At 35.9% G+C, this 20,481-nt stretch overlaps 2 protein-coding genes across 2 annotated transcripts in view; both read left to right on the top strand.

Moving 5' to 3' along the window:
• Positions 1-4,903: 4,903 nt before the first annotated feature.
• Positions 4,904-8,501, top strand: LOC128547549 (uncharacterized). Its single transcript, XM_053520533.1, has 4 exons — positions 4,904-5,135; positions 6,416-6,462; positions 7,810-7,983; positions 8,355-8,501. Exons 1-4 carry the CDS (start codon positions 4,988-4,990, stop codon positions 8,499-8,501), a joined length of 516 nt encoding a protein of 171 aa, XP_053376508.1. The 5' UTR covers positions 4,904-4,987.
• Positions 8,502-10,990: 2,489 nt separating this feature from the next.
• The window catches only part of LOC123533272 (uncharacterized), a 43,090-nt gene continuing 33,599 nt past the window's right edge, over positions 10,991-20,481 (top strand). The window contains exons 1-13 of the mRNA XM_053519811.1: positions 10,991-11,141; positions 11,480-11,692; positions 12,532-12,637; positions 13,313-13,494; positions 14,287-14,450; positions 14,696-14,861; positions 15,344-15,474; positions 16,120-16,240; positions 16,520-16,656; positions 17,108-17,288; positions 17,505-17,747; positions 17,998-18,127; positions 18,469-18,653. Of these exons, the coding sequence (XP_053375786.1) occupies positions 11,027-11,141; positions 11,480-11,692; positions 12,532-12,637; positions 13,313-13,494; positions 14,287-14,450; positions 14,696-14,861; positions 15,344-15,474; positions 16,120-16,240; positions 16,520-16,656; positions 17,108-17,288; positions 17,505-17,747; positions 17,998-18,127; positions 18,469-18,653 (2,074 nt within the window). The 5' untranslated portion in view covers positions 10,991-11,026. The remainder of the gene's footprint in view (positions 11,142-11,479; positions 11,693-12,531; positions 12,638-13,312; positions 13,495-14,286; positions 14,451-14,695; positions 14,862-15,343; positions 15,475-16,119; positions 16,241-16,519; positions 16,657-17,107; positions 17,289-17,504; positions 17,748-17,997; positions 18,128-18,468; positions 18,654-20,481) is intronic.

The raw sequence follows: 20,481 nt of genomic DNA, 5'->3' as shown, positions 1-20,481 counted from the left end.
AGTTCTTTGACTATATTCAGAAACAAACTCTCTTCTGTTTAAGGGGACTAATTAGCCTGTACAAAGAAGTATATAGCTCTTTGGGCTGACTTCTTAGTAGTATTTCAGATTGGTTAATCTATAATGGAAGAAATTGTATATCAACTCGAAGAAAACTTCTATAACCATAAAGGCCTAAGTAGGTATCAGGATTTTATTCATATTTCCAATATCTATATTTTATTTTTTTGGAACATCGACTAAGATTGAGCTAAAGTCAGTGGCACCAGACCAGAAAAAATACCATTGTACAAATTATACTTTACCTTTAGGTATACTATGAGAGATTAAGGGTGGGGGTATAGTATGTACAATAGTATTTGAGCCGTGCCATGAGAAAACCAACATAGTGGCTTTGCGACCGGCATGGTTCCAGACCAGCCTGCGCATCCGCGCAGTCTGGTCAGGATCCATACTGTTCGCTAACAGTTTCTCTAATAGCAATAGGTTTTGAAAGCGAACAGCATGGATCCTGACCAGACTGCGCGGATGCGCAGGCTGGTCTGGATCCATGCTGGTCGCAAAGCCACTATGTTGGTTTTCTCATGGCACGGCTCATTTTCTTCCTGGTCTGATCCAAGTTGAGAGAAACGCTGCATTTGTTGATGTAAATGGGTAGGAGTACCAGGTCACATCATTTTAATGTTAAGTCATTATATTATGGCAAAACGTGACAAAGGGAGAATGACTCTAATTGAAAAAATACTGACCTTACCTTACTTTTTGTATTAATTTTGTTTCAGTTTTAAGACTAATTTTCAAAACTGCTTTCTCATCCATCAGATATTCCTCCGGTAGGCCTATGCGAGTATGTCGAAATGAGGCAAGGATTTGAACTCTGAAATGAATCTAGCTATGTATGACTACTCTGTGAACATTGTACATTTAGAGAAAAGTAAAATATTATTTACTGACAAAAGAAGTTTGCCGAAAGCCTGTGGTTTTAGCTAGAACACGATATTACATCAGATCTATCAAGATATACTGTAATAAATCTTCATCTAGAAGTACCCCGCCCCCCTCACACACACACACACACACACACACACACACACACTCCGAAGTTATGTACACTCCTACTCTAGTAGTACTCTTTTTGCGCCAAGCGGGTATGTTTGTTAGTAAAACCATATGGACGCCTCCCTAAGAAGATGGTTAAAATTAGAGGCAGGCCTACCGCAAGGTGCAACAGTCCAGTTGCATTCCTGGTTCTTTAGCGAACGAAATGTAAAACACCATTATATGGGACTCATAGTCACGACCGGTTATCAATCTGGACGGTTCGTCGAGAAGACTGTTATAATAAATGTAGTGGGAAGATAGTGAAAGGCACAGAGGACACAGCTCCAGATGTTTCCCTGGGTTCTTTAGCGTCACAGGTGTAAACACAATTACACGGACTCTCTTGCAAAGTTTTGTTTCTTTTTGTAGTTGAAGGAGTGGGGAATTGAACTCACGATCAGTGGTTTCGTAGTCAATGTTACCGTGGCAACTGCAGTGCGGCGACCACTCTTGCATCCGATCTGCTTCTGGGCACTGTTTTTTTTCTCCATCTGTTCTTATTAATTTATGCTGAGCTGCTAATGAACCATAGACTCAGCAAAGTTGAATTCTGAGACCTATTTTCAATATTAGGTCTGCCTGTTTACAATCCAAAATTTTTAAGTTTTTTTTCTTTAAAAATGGGAGTTTTGATTTAAAACACTGCTGCCATATTTATTTATTTATTATTTTATTTTTTTTGCTTTTTAATGTTTATTTATGTTAATAAAAATGTTACATTGTACGTAATTTTGAGGGTTTTTTTTAAGAATATGTTATCAATGAATATGCCAAAATCATGTAAGAGGTAACGCTGTGCTCTGCTTTACGTACAAACAAGACATCCACAGGATTACAGTCAAGGCGATCGACTAACTAGCTATGTCCTACTTTTATCAATCAACATTAAGCATCCCAAATTTAATAAAAATAATTGTCAGAAAAAAACAAGTAATTGAAAAAAAAAATCAATCAAATATGCTAAAAAAAACATTCGACAATTTTAAAAAACGTAGATGTTATTTACGTCCGTTATGCTATTTGCCGGCTACCGTGTGTTGGTGTAGATACAGAAATGGTCATAGAAGTACACAATCATGCATTTACAAATGTCTTATATGAAAGGTGTAAATTTCATAACAGGAACAAATGTGATGTCAAAAATGCACTAATATCGCGTCACCTAAACGCAAGAAGTGAATAACTGCATTGACTTAAAGAAGGGCTTATTTACTTTTTGCGCTAAGGTGACGATTGGATAAAAGTAGGTATATCAAAATATACTTTATGTTAGTATTTTCTTTATTTTTAAAGGTAAAGGTAAGCTTTATTTAACGTCGCATATAATTCACCATACAACACGAGCTACAAAGCTCTTGTGCGACAAATTACTGAGGTATCCAGTAACAGATTCTTACCTGTTTTTTTTTACGTCCTGGTTCAACACTTTCAATGCTGAGTGCCAAGCAAGGGAGCTGACAGTACCATTTTTCTCGTCTTTGGTATGACGTAGCCGGGGATCGCACCCCAGACCTGCACTCAAAGCGGACACTCTACCACTAGGCTATTGAGGCGGTTCTTTCTTAATAATGATTCATTTATAAATCAAGTTTTCATTTATGAATATTTTTGTTATTTTCATAATGTATAAATAAAGAGGAGGTCGGAATATGAATTAAATCACATTTGATGACATTCCATTTTATTGGCATTTACAATATGTCATTAATTCGTCGAAAACCCTTTGTCTACACATTCGCGATCTGTATATTTGATGCACGTGCTCGTGAAAATTGACATTAACTCGCGTTAGTTTCTAACTTTATCTGTTGCAGAAAGCAAACTACGGATTAAGCAGATTATCTTTAATCGCCGTTGACGAACAAAGTATTACCTAATCTACTTTTCTGAAGTTTTTTAAAGAGAGCTCAAGGCATGATAAGGGACAAATATAGATAGAGCAGTTGTTTCAGCACCTTTTTTAAGATTTACAAAATACTGAAATGTGGTGGTTAAATAACAGAGTTTTTGTTTTGTTTGTTTTGAGTTTAACGTTTTTCAACAGTATTTCAGTCATGTAACGGCGGGCAGTTAACCTAACCAGTTTTCCTGGATTCTGTACCAGTACAAACCTGTTTTCCGCAAGTAACTTCTAACTTCCCCACATGAATCAGAGTTGGAGGACTAATGATTTCAGACACAGTGTCGTTTATCAAATAGTCACGGAGAACATACGCCCCGCCCAAGGATCGAACTCATGACCCCGCGATCCGCAGACCAACGCTCTTACCTATTGAGCTAAGCGGGCGGGTGTAGCATAACATGATTATGGTCTATCGAGTCCTGTTATCAAAAGTATCATACTTTGGATGTCTGGAACAATGTAATATTAAGCCGGCACAGCTGAAGTAATAGGTGGGCTCGATATATGCATGATGACACAGATGTGGACAGAACCGTCAGCCTTCCGCAAACATACAAATAAATTTCTCTTATGAAATAATTTGAGTTTAGCTTTTAAAAAAATTAACTACATTCGAAGCTAACGGGTATCATCGTTTCTTCGCGGAAGCCTCGTCCCGAAACGAGGAACTTTCTTTGGGAAAACTTTACTTCAGAGAAAAGTTTTAATAACAAAACACCAGAGAGGCTAACGAGAGCAGTTGCAATCAAGAAACATCATTCTCCGTCTATTGCGAAGCATAAAGACCGAGGTGATCAGATCGGGTAATCTGAAGATCTCTGGATACATATGGGACGTATCAACATTTTTCAAATACTAGGGTCTTTTGAATGATCGAAAAATTGTATCCAGATCTTAAACTGTTTATCCTGCAGTTTGAAAAAAATGCATCTTTGAGCTGAAATCTGGTATCAATATAATGGCACTAAGGAGGAATCCTGCTTTAAGGTAATTCGAGGTATATTTCAAATACATGCCCATAAACGGGAAACTCCGATTCAATATAATAACTTCTCTCCCAACAAACACACGCTAAATAAACGAAAATGCAAATATAGTTATGTTTTGAAACTGTATAAAGTTATAATTACATATACTATAGTTTACACGCAGAGTAATCAATTCCGTATGAGTTATTGAATTGATCTGAGATTAGCATGTCTTCTGATCATGCATAAATATATGTTATTTTTAATTTAACATTTGCTTATTATATTTATGATGAAACTGACACTGTATAGTACAGTAATCTACAAATTATTTAAACAGTTTCGTAAAAAAAAAGGTACTTCAAGCCTTCGTCGCAACAACTAAAGAAATATTTTAATACCACACTCCTACATTTTGAACTACTGATCATTTATGTATATATGAGCCGTGCCATGAGAAAACCAACATAGTGGGTTTGCGACTAGCATGGATCCAGACCAGCCTGCGCATCCGCGCAGTCTGGTCAGGATCCTTGCTGTTCGCTGACAGTTTCTCTAATTGCAATAGACTTTGAAAGCGAACAGCATGGATCCTGACCAGACTGCGCGGATGCGCAGGCTGGTCTGGATCCATGCTGGTCGCAAACCCACTATGTTGGTTTTCTCATGGCACGGCTCATATATGATATGGTAATGCGTAATTGTTAATTACACTAGGTACACTAATGGACAAATATAGATAGACAAACCTAGTTATGAAAAGATTTGGCAATAATACTATGATGTCCATATCTCTCTGGATGTTTCACAACTCTGGAATGGTCTTCAGTCGTATCTGTCTACACTTGACTAATCCTGCAAATCGCAGCTTACCCAGGCTTTAGACGGGTTACAAAACTATTCAGTCCGTAAGCTTCCATCACATTTTAACTTTAGGTACATCGGCTAGGTACATCGGCCGAAATGGGTTTCATATAAAAATTAACACCACCTGTACTTTACTTTAAAGGAGACAATGACGTATTTTCTAAATTTCTTCTGTATTTTTGTGGTGGCAAATGTAATCTGTGCTGACGACTTTTATTTTGGAACATTTCCTAGTGATTTTGAATGGGGCTTAAGTGCGTCAGTTTATAAAACTGGAGCGAATGGAAATTACAGTGGTAAGTTTCACAGCGGACTTAGATTTTCGTTTAACAGTTTTTTTTTCTAAGAGAGAACAACATGATATTTGTCTCTGGGATCTTTATACAATCTGTAGACACTTCTAACTGACTTCAAAATGTGCAGTTATTGTCTTGTAGACAATTTACACAGCATTCATCTTTTTTACCAACTGGATCTACAAGTTATTTTTATTTCACTACAAGTTGGAATCTTTCTTATGACAAGTTAAATCAAGTAACACTCTTGCGTGTCAATTAATTTGGAATTTAAAGAGTACCACATGGTTGTATCGTTAAAAAAACACTAGCAAATCTAAAATTTCAATATGTTAAAATGTTAAAAAGAAGTATAGTGAAAACTTAATTTCCTTCACAGCATGAAAACATAAGATTTATGACGAATAACATTATTCTGCAATAGCTACAGACTAACTAAAGTGAACGTCTTGAAAGTTTAGCATAGATATGACATTGAACAAGGAGACCATTCTTTGACAAAATAGCTGAGAATTATCTTATATTTACCCTCAATCGAAATTGGTAGTGTGTGTGTGTTCGGGTTTAACGTCTTTTCAACAATTTTTCAGTCATATAAATGACGGTGTCTACTTGTAGCAGTGAGCACAATGCCCAACTTTATAGTGCTGCCTCACTGGAATATCACGCCGTAGACACATGACATGATACCCCACCCAGTCACATTATACTGACACCGGGCTGACCAGTCCTAGCACTACCCTCTTAATGCTGAGCGCCAAGCGAGGAAGCTACTAGTAACAATTTTTACGTCTTTGGTATGACGCGGCCGAGGATCGAACCTACGACCTCCCGCACTGGTCACATAACAAAAATGATTATGAAAACGTATCATATATGCAAAATGTATTAATCGCATATATTATCAAGATTCAAGGAAACATTTTTCTTACAATCGTGAAGTACAAGAGATATAGGCATATTACTACATCTAATAACTTTGCATAGAACAGGATCTCTGTAAGCAAACCGGGCCGACTACTCGAAACAGCCCGAATGGCATCTCAGAACAAAGTTCTTGTTGTTTTTTTATACCATAAGGAATTTCATGTATAAACACCCGCAATTACTTTTTTTTCTTTTTCCTTAGTGTTTCGCTTTTCGTCGCTATAAAACTTAATTACATTAAATCTAATTTCGACGTTAAAATTTCAGTTTGCAACAGTAACTATTAATGAACCAAGGCACACTTATCTACTTAAATAAGAGCATCTTAATCATATTTCATTCTAATGTTTCAGCAAACGAGAGACTGCAAGACGATATAAAAGGCCTACAGGAGCTTGGGGTAAGACAACAAGAGGATACGATTCTAAATGTCCCAAGATAAGTCGTCATCAGATATTAAATATGTCAGACTGAATATCTTGCACGTAAAAATAGATGAAAAGAGCAATACTAATTAACCATTACCCTGCTAAATTTCTAAAATGAAATGGTCTATCATTCAATTTGGGCAGTACCATTTATAATTTGAAGGGGTCGTCATTGAAAATTTACAGACTGAATGGCGAACAGTGCAGACCATGACTAGCCTGCACGTCTGTGCAGGATGAGTTTGTTCTTGCATACCAGACGGGGATTTCCGGTGTTTTTACCGGTGCTGGAAAAATCCATCTTACACCCCGGGGTGTAAGATGACTCTCGCGCTTTAAATGACGTATTTCGAACTAAGATTTATGTAGTAATTTATATTTTATTTAAGAAAACGGAATAAAAATCCAATACCTTGACAGTTCCTTTTTATTCCTGATGGTATATTTCTCGATTCAAAACACGTTATTTTATCAAAAAATCATAACGTTAAGCTGCAACTGATACATCAAAACCGGAACTAAACATTGTTATTTGTCTTTGAAACTTCATGACGTCTTTCCTGTTTACGGACGTTGGTTTCCCGCGCTTTGTTTAAATACGCTGCTATAAGAAATAGTTCTAAAAAGAAAGCCGTTCTATTGATTTTATTTTTATTATTATATCTTGAGATCGGTATGAAAGAAAAAGATTCTTTCACTGGTTATAGGTGCAGATGGGAATATCCGGCTCTCGGGTAACTGTTTAGGCGGTAACTCGGTAGGAACCTCGTTACCGCCTAAACAGTTACCCTCGAGGCCGGAAATTCCCATCTGCACCTACAACCAGTGAAAGAATCTTATAGTCTGCACTGGTCGCCAAGGCAAAATCACTTGCCGCTAGCAGGCTAAGGGTTAATCAGTAATGTTGTATTTATCTTGTAAACTGATTTTGAAATGCACCTGGTTAAGACTTAAAACTGTAACAAATTTTCTTCGATCGACAATCTGTTTTAATTGCTAAACCTGGTAATGACTGTTATTAGTCGATATCGGTTAAGATCGGTTTACATGTTTCCAATCGTTGTCGGTTTAGACAGGTTTTACTGTAAATATTTACATTTTATAAATTTTAACATTAAGATTAGCTATATAATTTCCCAAATTTTAGAAAAGAACATATTTATACATATTTGTACTTTTAATCATGTGACTTCATTGCAAATTTTAGAGAAAAGTATTTGAAAACATTACTTACATTTTCTTCGAAATTAACACAGCAAAAAGTAAATGAAATACATTGTATGTGATGATAATTTAGCCGGTGATACGCACTTCTTCAGGTTAAAACATTCAGATTTACCCCAGACTGGAAGCGGCTTTCCCCAGGCGCCACGGGCACAAATTTACACGGTGATACTGTTCAGTTCTATAGCTTACTGATCGAAGAGTTGCAGAGACATGGAATAGAACCACACATCACATTGTTTGATGCCGACATTCCAGAGAAAATTCAGGTCAGAAAACGTCATGTCATCAATAATTTTGCGACGTACATGTCTATATTTAAACAAAGCAGATTTAAATGAGTTTAGAAATTATGCACATTTTTGAATTATTATTATTTATTTTTAAAGATACATTGAAAAGGCATTGGCAAAACACTTCTTAATTACTGAGATAAATAAAATGTTTTGAAATTAACAAAATGAATATTTCTGGTTGTTAAGGTCAAAAGAAAGTATCAATAAACCAGAAGGACTCAAGTTCAGTTAAAACACCAAAATTATTGAGGAAGATGATGGATAAGATTGAAATTGATAGTATTTTATGTTTGGTGACAATAATATATGTTTAGAACACTTTCATTTTTTTCTTTGTCTTTCAGGCGGATGGAGGATGGATCAATGATAACAGAGCATGTGATTTAGGCAAAACAGTTTTCAGTCTATATGGAGACAAGGTATTGACAGATACTTGGTCGTTAATTTTAGAAATTTGCTTCAAGGTGTACGCTAGAATTCCCTGTATATGAGATGGGTGAAAATTTTCCCAATAACAGAATTTCTTTAAACTTTGGATATTGAAGGACAATCATCTAAGAAACAAAAAAATGCAATAAAATCATAGGTCACTGGATTAGAAAAAGAGTTATCTGCCCTTGAAAACGTCATTTTTGTGGGAAATGCCGTTTTCAAGGGCAGATAACTCTTTTTCGAATCCGGTGACCTATGATTTTTATTGCATTTTTTTGTTTCTTAGAATATCCAAAGTTTAAAGAAATTCTGTTATTGGGAAAATTTTCGCACCAAATTCTAGCATACGTCCTTAAAATGCATTTAAGCTCATCTGAGCACGAAGTGTAAGCTATTGTGATCAAGCTGTGTTTGTTGAACGTCGTGCATGTGTGCATGTGTCCGTCCGTCATTAACAATTCTTTAAACGACATCTCCTCCAAAAAAGAGCTATTGTGATCACGATGTGTCTGTCGTACGTCGTGCATGTGTGCATATGTCCGTCCGTCATTAACAATTTCTTTAAACGACATCTCCTCCAAAAAAGAGCTATTGTGATCACGCTGTGTCTGTCGTACGTCGTGCGTGTGTGCATGTGTCCGTCCGTCGTTAACAATTTCTTTAAACGACATCTCCTCCAAAACCTCTTAATTGATTATAATGAAACTTGGCCTGGACGTTCCTTGGTTGGCCTATTATCAAAGTTATTCAAACGGATCTGCTTGGTTGCACATAGGGACTTCCTGAGGTTAAAATAGGAAAATCTTCAAACGACATCTCCTAAATCACAGGTCCGATTTTTAAATAATTTCACACAAATGGGCCTTATGTAACCGTCTACAAAGATTTTATCAAACTGTTTCAATTCGTCAAAAACATGGTCACCAGGGGGCATGGCCTTTTTTCCGTACATGTATTTAGTGGAACTTTGAAAAAAACGTCTTTAGTGAAAGTGCTTGACTGGTTTGAAAATAATTTCACACAAATAGCCAGTCTTTGTGTGACCTTCCATCAGGAATGTTCAAATTATTTTAATTCATCAAAAACATTGCTTCCAAACTTTAAAAATCTTTTTGCATGAAATTGCCGGTACATTTTTAAATAATCTCACACAAATGGCCGTTGTATGACCTTCTATAAAGATTTTTCAAATTATTCTGATTCGTCAAAAACATGGCCACCAGAGGCTGTGGTATTTTTCCTTAAAAATATGTAGGGGAAACTTATAAAAATGTTCATGTCAGAAACAGCAGTCCCAATTCTAATACAATTGAACACAAATTTTGTTTGGGTTACCTTTTATGATGATTGTACAAACTATTCTGTTTCGTCAAAAATACGGCCAATGGTGTGTGTGGTCACTTTTCTTAATATATATGTAGTGGAAAAATCTTCTTGTTTGATGTGTAGAGGAGAAAAATATCACATCATTCTCCTACCTTCTTACCCCACTCCCACCACCCCCCCCCCCCCCCCACACACACACAGATTACCTGCCCATATTTATTTAGTAGAAATTTTGAAGTAATTTTTTAAGAAAACACTAACACTACTTTAAAATCATTTCACAGACATTTTACTTGCATAACAATCTACCAAAACTGTTCATGAAAGCAGCGTAACACTGGTAAGCCATCCAGGGCCATTATGGCTCTCTTGTTTTCTACTAGTGTGTAGATAAACATGTGTATTCAAATGAAACGCTGCATGCATATATTTAAAAACTACAACCATCACTGTAAGATATGTGCCGTGTTTCTATACTTCAAAAACAGTTCCAGTAAATTAAAAGTTTTGGTTTCAGATAAAAGCTAATGATGAATACGGACCTACTTTATTATTGTTATATTTTGTTTACGTTCTATGCTTCCATAAGTTCGTCTAATGGGCAGTAGTAGTTAATACATCAGCAGTCTGTAAGTCGCGGGCGTAAAATGTCTTCCCGTACTTGGACTTGGCGTTGTTATATTTATGTTCCGTTAGGGGTTCATTCAATATATCTGAAAAAGAATTCCATAGGGCCCCCGTGGCCGAATGGTTAAGATCGCTGGCATGACTTCCAATAACTTGCCCTGCATTGATATGGTTTTGAGTGAACTTGGGGCGTTGAATTCTTCATGCGAGGAAGCTATTCAACTGGCTTACGGAAGGTCTATGATTCTATCTAATAATGTACTAAGGGGCACCTACCATCAGAAGCTGGAAAGTTGCAATATGAACTATAGGAGATAGATGTTGCATTTCATTAACTTTTATGAACTGACTCAATCAGACTTCAGAGTCTTCTCTAATTTCTATGTGTCCAAAGAATGTTCTTGAGATTTTATTCTATCATGACTAGTTTTTTAGCTCTAATTGCAAGTTTTGTGATATCGCACAACAAGAAAATAGATATCAGGTTAAAATAAAATTGTTTTGATTATGGGTCCTTACCTTTTGTTGTACGAGCATGGTCTCTTTACATGTGACATTTTGAGTTATTGACATATCTTACATCAACATTGAACAGATTAGAGTCTGGAGCACTTTCGCCGATCCTATCAAAATGGCAAATGACATGTACAGCGGAAGAAAGGACACCAGCGTCTACAAAGCCGTACACAACATGTTGTTGGCACATGAATGTATGTACCATGCATACAAGAACGCACAATATACGGGTAAGCGAATAAAAAGTATGAGTCTCAAGAAATTTGCACTTTGTCTTTTTATATCTCGCCATCCGAATGCCCGTAAAGAAACAGCTTGTTTTGTGAACCTAAACATTTTAGGCGGCAACACAATATGAATTTTATGAAATAGGATAGCAGTATATCATGTGCACTTGCGTAATTGTTCCAAAGTTGTTGCAGTTAGAAAGAGTCACAACTCTTTTTTTCACACATTTACATACACACGAATGCGGAAAGCCACTAAGAATTTCTCTCCGACGCTTTTTATTTGATTTTAAGACATCGTATACCGAACAATTGTTAATATGAAAAGTTCATATTTACAGGACAAATTGGCATTGGTCTTCATGGTGTTTGGTTTGAGCCGGAGAGATCATTGGAACCATTTATAAATGACACGATGGAAAAAGTGTTCCAGTTTGAAATAGGGTGGATGTTGGATCCTTTACTAAAGACAGGAAATTACCCAACCGTTATGGAAACTATTCTTGGAGATAAACTCCTCAACTTCACAGACCTGGAGAAACGTTTACTTAAAGGTAACTGGATAACTGTGACATATTTTATTTTGAAATTGCATTGTTGATATATATCTAATTTTGAAAATTTAGGCCCATTTAGCATAATTATGACTTTGATTTTAGTAGCTAAAATTTCAAAATGAGCACAGTGGTATCCCAAATAGCAAAAACAAGGATAAAAACCCGCAACAACAATACAACCCGTGCTAATTAGATCATGAACATTGCCAGTTATATATACATATGTCACAGATTAAGTAGATTTATCATATGTTTGACATCGTGGGAGTGTAATAAAGCTGTTACATATTTGGTATGACAGCAATGAAAAAATATTTTGACGTAGGCATCGTTGTAAGTATCGGAGATCTCATCGAGGCTGGTCGAATTAATTTTGTCTATAATAGATATATAAAGAAATCAGTTTGGTGTTTCAGCAGGCAAATCTAACATGTGATAAAAGAATATTACATTTGTGTCTTTTCACACTGTATTTGTTAAACGCATCCAATAAAATTCATAAAATGCTCAGCAGAGCCTCGCATTTACGATCTTTTCAGCTCGTTTAATAAATACATAGTATGATATTCTCTATATTTTAATACAGAATACTATCAAAACAAACTCGGTATCTTGAATTCCACGGGGTCGAGCGTTTGATTTCGAGATAACCGAAATTCGACTTAAAATGACTTTTGTGCTCGTGTTTTCGAACGGGATTTGAAAATGTCTTTGAGATAGCTGGAATTTTTAGATAAACGAGTTCAAGATATCGAATTTCAAGCGTGTATTGTCTGTTACATTTCGTTTAGAATGACATTGATTAATCTGAAAGGATCACTCGCTGGACATTTCAGGTTCTACCGATTTCATCACTGTGACTAATTACGAGCCTTACCTGGTCACTAGAGATGACATTGCAGACAAAGGGGCAGTATTGAAGAGGAACCCTACCTGGAAGAAGTAAATATATGTAGCCAAAATGGAAACGTAGATTTGAATGATTTTTAGAGCATAACAGAAAGTCCGTTTTCAAAATTACAGAAAATATTTATATATATTCTGCAATGATTTTGCAAATATCTACACTGGTAATATAGCTTCATCAAAACAGTATCCATTCACATGGAAATTGATGTGTTAGATATAGTTTACTCCGTAATGACACTCGGCACTTTTCGTTCTTTTACGTATTCTGCAGCTGTAATGTAATTCATACGAGCAACAGCGAAAAACGTTATTGTACAGAAATTGCCGAATGTCATTTCGGTTCCATTATCTTAAAATTGTTGTATGAGCGATTGGCGCAAGTATATACATGTAGTCATTTTAAATCAAACTTACGAAGGGTTTCTTTGGATGCATAGAACACAACCTAGATATATAATAGCATACTAGGTTTGATTAGGTCTGTTTACGAAAGGTAATGAAATGTACAACACCCCCTGCAAAACCTAGCACTGGCTAAAGTGGAATTCTATTATTATGTAGAAGCATTTCAAAATGAACTCTATGGACTCAAAGGACCAGATTTAATACAAACATTGAAGATATAATTCAATCAGTATGGCTTGACGTGTGTTTGAACTCTCTATTGCAATAGGACAGACAAGAAAGAATGTTTTATGTTACTTGTAGAAGTGATGACCCATTGACATACATGTATCCAGAAGGTTTAGGAAAATTGCTGAAGAGTCTAAGCGAAAGGTACAAGGTAGACATGTATGTTGAAATACCAGAAGTTAATGAAGTTGCTGATGGTGTAAGGGACAAACTAAGAGTGGAATCAATAAGGGAACACATTGATGAGGTTCTTAAAGGTAAGTTCGTAAAAAACATATATTTATACAACGGCTACATGATAAAAAAGACAAATATGCAAATTGTTACGTTCAAGGTAACAATTGATATACCGACAAAATGTCATTGATATGAGTATTATAGTTTATATTGTTAAAAATTGTTTTTAAATTTTCTAATGTAGTATCGTCTATCTTCAAATACTGTGTGAAGAAAGTAATATATCAGCTGCTATATACCAAATTTATTTACTCTGTTAATCTCTTCACTCAGAATAAATCTGTATCATTTCAAATTGCATGAATAAAACGAGATAAACAAAGCAATATATATAACATGATTAATATGGGAAAAACACTCCAAAACCAACTAGCTCATTTTATACAACTGTTCACGCAGACATCTTCTTCTCTTTTATTACACACTTGGAAAAGCTGAGTTGAAATTTAGAGACAATGGCTATACAATGAAATCTCATCTAAGATTAAGTTAGGAGTGCTTAAGAAAATAAATGAATAACACTATCACTGCCGCTAGATTTAATTTTTACTTGATGAGGAGTTTTCCAATTGGTTGATGAAAATAAAACGTTACGTGTTAACGTAGTTACAGGTTTGATACATATAGGAACCGTTCCTGTTTTCAAGGGAGATTATTTCTTAAATAAGCCAGCAAATTGGCTTAGATATCTGGGTATGATGACAAAATTATATAAAAAGAAGAATGAATTTGTCAAATTTTACTCATTAAAGATTCTGACATTGTTTAAGCATTTGATACCATTCATTAGTGTCTGCTTTTATGCATTTTAGCAATAAACCTTGAGCAAGTCACAGCAGTCAAAGGTCTATATGTTAAAAATCTTGTGGACAGCATTCCAACAGTCGTTGCAAACCAAAAGATCGGTGGCTTATACACTCTGGATGCTGAGACCATGTCGAGAACCAAAAAACTATCCTCTGTTTTATATACTCAGGTAAGTAATAATTGCCAATTCTTGACCGACCACAGCATGAAAACCAGTTGCAAACTGCAATGATTCTTTTGCCTTTGAGAGAAGAGGGTCAGTATCCTTTGCATATATTCACCATAGTTTTAAGGTAAAACTACTTCTATTATTAGCTTTCCCATCTTATTTGATAACTCAAAAATCATTACTTTACAAGTCACTGTATGTGTGCTTGGATAAAACTTATTTGATTAATGAAATGCATTTTGTAGATCATAAAAGACAATGGAATCATGCCTGGTTACAACGGCCCAGGAGGGTTTCCAAGCGGTCACATCCTGCACGAAGATGGGATTTATTACGATGATTTTCCTGATGATTTTGCTTGGAGTTCTGCTACCTCAGCTTATCAGATTGAAGGTGGCTGGAATGAAGACGGTAAAACAATTTTAAAAATTTGTGAACCCTATAATTTTTGACATGCAGTTTGCAACTACATTGTAGAAACATTTTGCATTGCACTAAGCTAATATTGGTATGATACAGAAAACATACAGGGCATTTATCACATAGTAAGGACTAACACACTTAATTGTTGTAGAGAGGATTCTCATTTCTATATGAGCCGCGCCATGAGAAAACCAACATAATGGGTTTGCGACCAGCATGGATCCAGACCAGCCTTCGCATCCGTGCAGTCTGGTCAGGATCCATGCTGTTCGCTAACGGTTTCTCTCATTGCAAAAGACTATGCAAGCGAACAGCATGGATCCTGCCCAGACTGCGCGGATGCGCAGGCTGGTCTGGATCCATGCTGGTCGCAAAGCCACTATGTTGGTTTTCTCATGGCGCGGCTCATATAATTTTGTGACAATCTAAATAGATTTTAAGCCTTTTATTTCCATGACTGATATTTTCAGGCAAAGGATTAAGTATTTGGGATGTACATGCTAACAAACCTGGAAATGTGTTCAACAATGACAATGGGAAGATTGCATGTGACAGTTATCACAAATATATGGAGGATGTTAAAATACTGAAAGCTTTAGGGGTATGTAAGTTAGATACTTCCTTTGAAAAGCTTAGTACACATATGAGCCGTGCCATGAGAAAACCAACATAGTGGGTTTGCGACCAGCATGGATCCAGACCAGCCTGCGCATCCGCGCAGTCTGGTCAGGCTCCATGCTGTTCGCTTTTAAAGCCTACTGGAATTGGAGAAACTGTTAGCGAACAGCATGGATCCTGACCAGACTGCGCGGATGCGCAGGCTGGTCTGGATCCATGCTGGTCGCACACCCACTATGTTGGTTTTCTCATGGCACGGCTCATATCAATATGTACTTCAAACCAGAAACAAATATCCCTTCCACTTATAGCAGTTTCAAAAATATAGACGTAGGTCATTTAGTTTCTTGAGTCTACTCTACAAGGAGTTTGCCTAACATGTTCCATTCAAAATCACAATTTGAAAGAAACATTCTCTAGCTTTAGGGAATATAAATTTACGAAAGACTCATTCTAATTTACTCTTTAAGTTTAAGCACTTTTGTTAATTCATTAAAATCAAGACTATGAACTGTTTCTTGCTTTTATTACAACTTGTCAGAAACAAGATGAGACAGATTATCATGCAAAGTAAAATTACACATATTGTCATAAAGATCAAAATTAAGTCTATGCTTTCAATTTCTAGACAAAATATTACCGATTTTCGATAGCATGGACTCGACTGATGCCAGATGGTACAAAAGACAATATTAACGAAAAAGGAATACAGTATTACAACAATCTGATCGATGCTTTGAAAGCCGAAGGTAGAATATAATTTTTTACCAGCATTTTTTCAACATAATTGATTTGAGGACAAAAACATATTTTTTTTTTAAATGACTATATACTTTTTTCAGTCAGAAAACAGTTTAACTTTATCTTTTGCGTATATGAATACAAGCCTTTAAGTGATTTTTACTTTGACTTCTTTGTGGGTAAAAGGAGGGATGGGAGGGCGACATAAACGTTAGAAATACAGTTTTAGCAAGTATTTTAAACAATTCCGGTTTAAGTCTAAGTTCCATCATACCTTTTCATGTCAGGGATTGAGCCAATGGTAACCTTGTATCACTGGGACTTACCGGTAGCTCTGCAAGAGCACGGAGGCTGGCTGAACGAGACAACTACCGACCATTTCAGGGACTATGCTAATCTTTGCTTCGAACGATTTGGAGATAGGGTATAAAGTATTGTATTTTAAAACAAAAAAAAAAAACAATCGAATTGAAATGGCACGAAAGGTCTCGCATGTTTTAATTAACTAATTTGAAAGTAACATTTAGATGATAGCAAGTAGCATGCCAACCGAGAAGACAATTTTTTAAATGGAAATATTATTTAGTTTAAAACGATCATGTAAGGAAATTAATGCAAATTTGTGAAAAAAGCAAGCAAGTCGTTTGTTTTAATATTAAAGATAGACTTATCACACTCCCTATTGAATAATCATTCTTTTGATTAATCTATTGACTTACCCAGCTAACATTTAAGATTTAGAACTTGTGGACATAGCGCTTAATTGTAACTCTGTCCTTTATATTATGTCCAATTATTCAATATTATGCAAATTTGATATTTGCTTTAATAGCTGATATTCTTTAAAAGTGAATATATTTAAAATCATTTTTAAGGTGAAGTTCTGGATAACATTTAACGAACCCTGGATAGTTGCCTACATGGGTTACGGCATAGCTGTATTTCCCCCGGGACATTACTCCCCTGGCGAGGATGTATACATAGCCACTCATAACCTCATCAAGGCTCATGCTAAAGCTTACAGAATATACGAGTCCGATCATAAGGAGAAAGGAGGTAAGAGCCAAATTTGAATGTCAGTAACTAATCAGATGTTTTCACAGCAAGTAAAGAATGAGAGTGATTGTTGCACTTAAAAAAACTCTCAAAAGCGTTCTTTAATTAGACATATTAAAATATCAACGTAATATAATATCATTTGGTAAACTTGTGACCCTATTTTTACATAATTAACGTCATGTAAGATTGAAATCTATGTACATGTTATTGCAGGTAAAATCGGCATAACACTGAACGTGGGGTGGTCGGAGCCATTTGATAAGTATAACCCTGACGACCTGGAAACGTCAGATCGTGACATTAACTTCAACCTTGGTTGGTTTGCCCACGCTATTTACGTTAACGGTGACTATCCTGATGTGATGAAGAAGAACGTCTATGATAAAAGTATGAAACAAGGATACAAAAAGTCAAGATTGCCGGAATTTACATTTCAAGAAAAAATCTTCATAAACGGTAATGTGTTAACAATATATTGGTTTAGTATCAGTACAGTTACCTTTAATCTGAAACTTTTTTTTGTATTTGGGTTTTCGGATTTTCTGGTTCTAGTTAGTTATTTTGTCGTCAGACTCTGTAAAAATATTACACTTAAGGTGAGTATTCACATTTCATTAGTTGAAATATGGAAACAGTTTTATATGCGTTCCCTTTCTTTAAGAATAACCCTGCTTAGAAAGTATCCCTTTTTGAAACTTTGATACAGGAACATATGATTTCCTCGGACTGAACTTTTACACTTCTGGTATGGTGACTGCGGACAAAAAGACTGACGAACACGGTAGTTATGATGATGACAAAGATATAAAAGGTGCTGGAAGTCCCGACTGGCTCGGGTAAGTTACACCAACCTCTATATAGGCAAATACTATTACAATTATATTCATTAAAGAAGTATTAATATCAAAAATAGGTATTAGGTTGTGTAATGTGAATGTTACTAAGTTAGTTGCCCTAATCTAAGTCTTACTGCTGAAAGGTAGAAAATAATCGAACTAAGACAAAGAAACCGATAAAGCTCAAATAAATAAATTGACCATTTTCATATTACTGAAATGACATTTCTCATCTATACCTCATATGGCTACGGGATATAGTCATTAAATGGAATTATTTGCAATTAAGATGCTTTCATTTTCAGACTTACATTTTATTTAAATTCTCATGCCTTCTGTAGGTCTGGGTCAGGATGGTTAAAAGTCACTCCATTTGGTATGAGGAAGATTCTGAACTGGCTAAAGAAGGAATATAACAATGTACCAGTCTACGTGACAGAGAATGGAATATCAGACAGAAACGCGACACTCCGTGACTACCATAGAATTCATTATTACAGGACATACATAAATGAAATGCTAAAAGGTAAGGTACATGTTTTGTTTTGTCTCTGTAGGATTATGTTTAAGTACACATCAAGATATACACTACTGTTGCATTTCTATTTGAAGAAGCTGTGTTCTTGGAACGTGTTTTTTTTTTCTGTTGACTATTTTTTTAGCTCACCTGTCACATAGTGACAAGGTGAGCTTTTGTGATCACCCTTCGTCCGTCGTCCGTCATCTGTGCGTCCGTGCGTCTCGTGCGTCCGTGCGTCCGTCCGTGCGTCAACAATTTCTTGTCTGCACGATAGTGGTTTCATTTATGATTTTATTTTAACCAAACTTGCACACAACTTGTATCACCGTAAGATCTCGGTTCCTTTCTTGAACTGGCAAGATCCCATTATGGGTTTCAGAGTTATGGCCCATGAAAGGGCCAAGGTTAGCTAATTTGACCTTGTCTGCACAATAGCAGCTTTATTTATGATTTGATTTTTACCAAACTGGCACACAGCTAGTATCACCATAAGATCTTGGTTCCTTTCTTGAACTGGCGAGATTCCTTTATGGGTTCCAGAGTTATGGCCCCTGAAAGGGCCAAAATTAGCTGTTTTGACCTTGTCTGCACAATAGCAGCTTCATTTATGATTTGAATTTAATCAAACTTGCACAAAACTTGTGTCACCATAAGACCTCAGTTCCTTTCTTGAACCGGCTAGATCCCATAATGGGTTCCAGAGTTATGGCTCCTGAAAGGGCCAAAATTAGCTATTTTGACCTTGTCTGCACAATAGCAGCTTCATTTATGATTTGATTTTAACCAAACTTGCACACAACTTGTATCACCACAAGGTCTTGGTTCCTTTCTTGAACTGGCCAAATTCCATCATGGGTTCCAGAGTTATGGCCCCTTAAAGGTCCAAAATTGGCTATTTTGGCTTTTGCAGCCATATAGAGACTTCATTTATGATTTTATTTGATACAAACTCCCAAAATATCTTCAACAACAATAAATCTTAGATTCCATGACAAATCAGATCCAATCGTAGGTTCCAGAGTTATTTAATATCTGATTACCTCCCCTGATTGTAATCAAAATGGATGTATATCAGTAAGTACTTATAGGACTTATTTGAAATTTCATAATTGTCATTAGTTGGACTGAGACAATCAGGGTAGATATCTATGGAGTGATTTTATGTCAAATTACCTCCCTTTATTTCAAATTAAAATGGGTATATCTCCGTAACAAATGAAGATACTGATCTGAAATTTCATTTATGTCAACAGATTTATTTGGCAGAGCCTTCTTTTGTTCACTTACAATATGTCTTTTTTAATTACTTCCCTTTTACGTTACTATAAATAGCTTATTTTTAGGAACTTTTTTATTATTGGCCGTAGGGAAAAACCGAGACCACTTTTCTGTGGTACAACATGGATGGTACCTCCAATTTTTAGGTGCATTTTGACATATCTGTACCTTGTAAGAATTGTTTTTTCTTTTTGGTTAAATTTCTTCCCATTGTTGTTCCTGTCCTTTGGACTTAAATATTTTTACTGAGGACCTTCTTGTTCTCAAGTGCAATGATAACAGGTGAGCGATGTAGGGCCATCATGGCCCTCTTGTTTTTAATTTGTTTACTGCTGGCAATCCCTTAGTACGCCTAATCACATTAAAATGATGTTTATATGTGATAGATTTCCACTCAAGCAGCTAGTGCTTTGGGGTACACATTTCATTACCTCTCATGAACAGACTCAATCAAACTTAGCTATCATGCTGCTTGGTTGCATTCTACCCTTTCGCAAGATTGTTTCGTAGATTTTTATAACTATCGCAACAGCAGTCTTTAAGAGCCGTTTGGCGG

This window comes from Mercenaria mercenaria, chromosome 12 (genome assembly GCF_021730395.1).
Source record: "Mercenaria mercenaria strain notata chromosome 12, MADL_Memer_1, whole genome shotgun sequence".
Lineage (NCBI taxonomy): Eukaryota > Metazoa > Mollusca > Bivalvia > Venerida > Veneridae > Mercenaria > Mercenaria mercenaria.
This window is presented reverse-complemented; position numbering and strand designations above follow the sequence as displayed.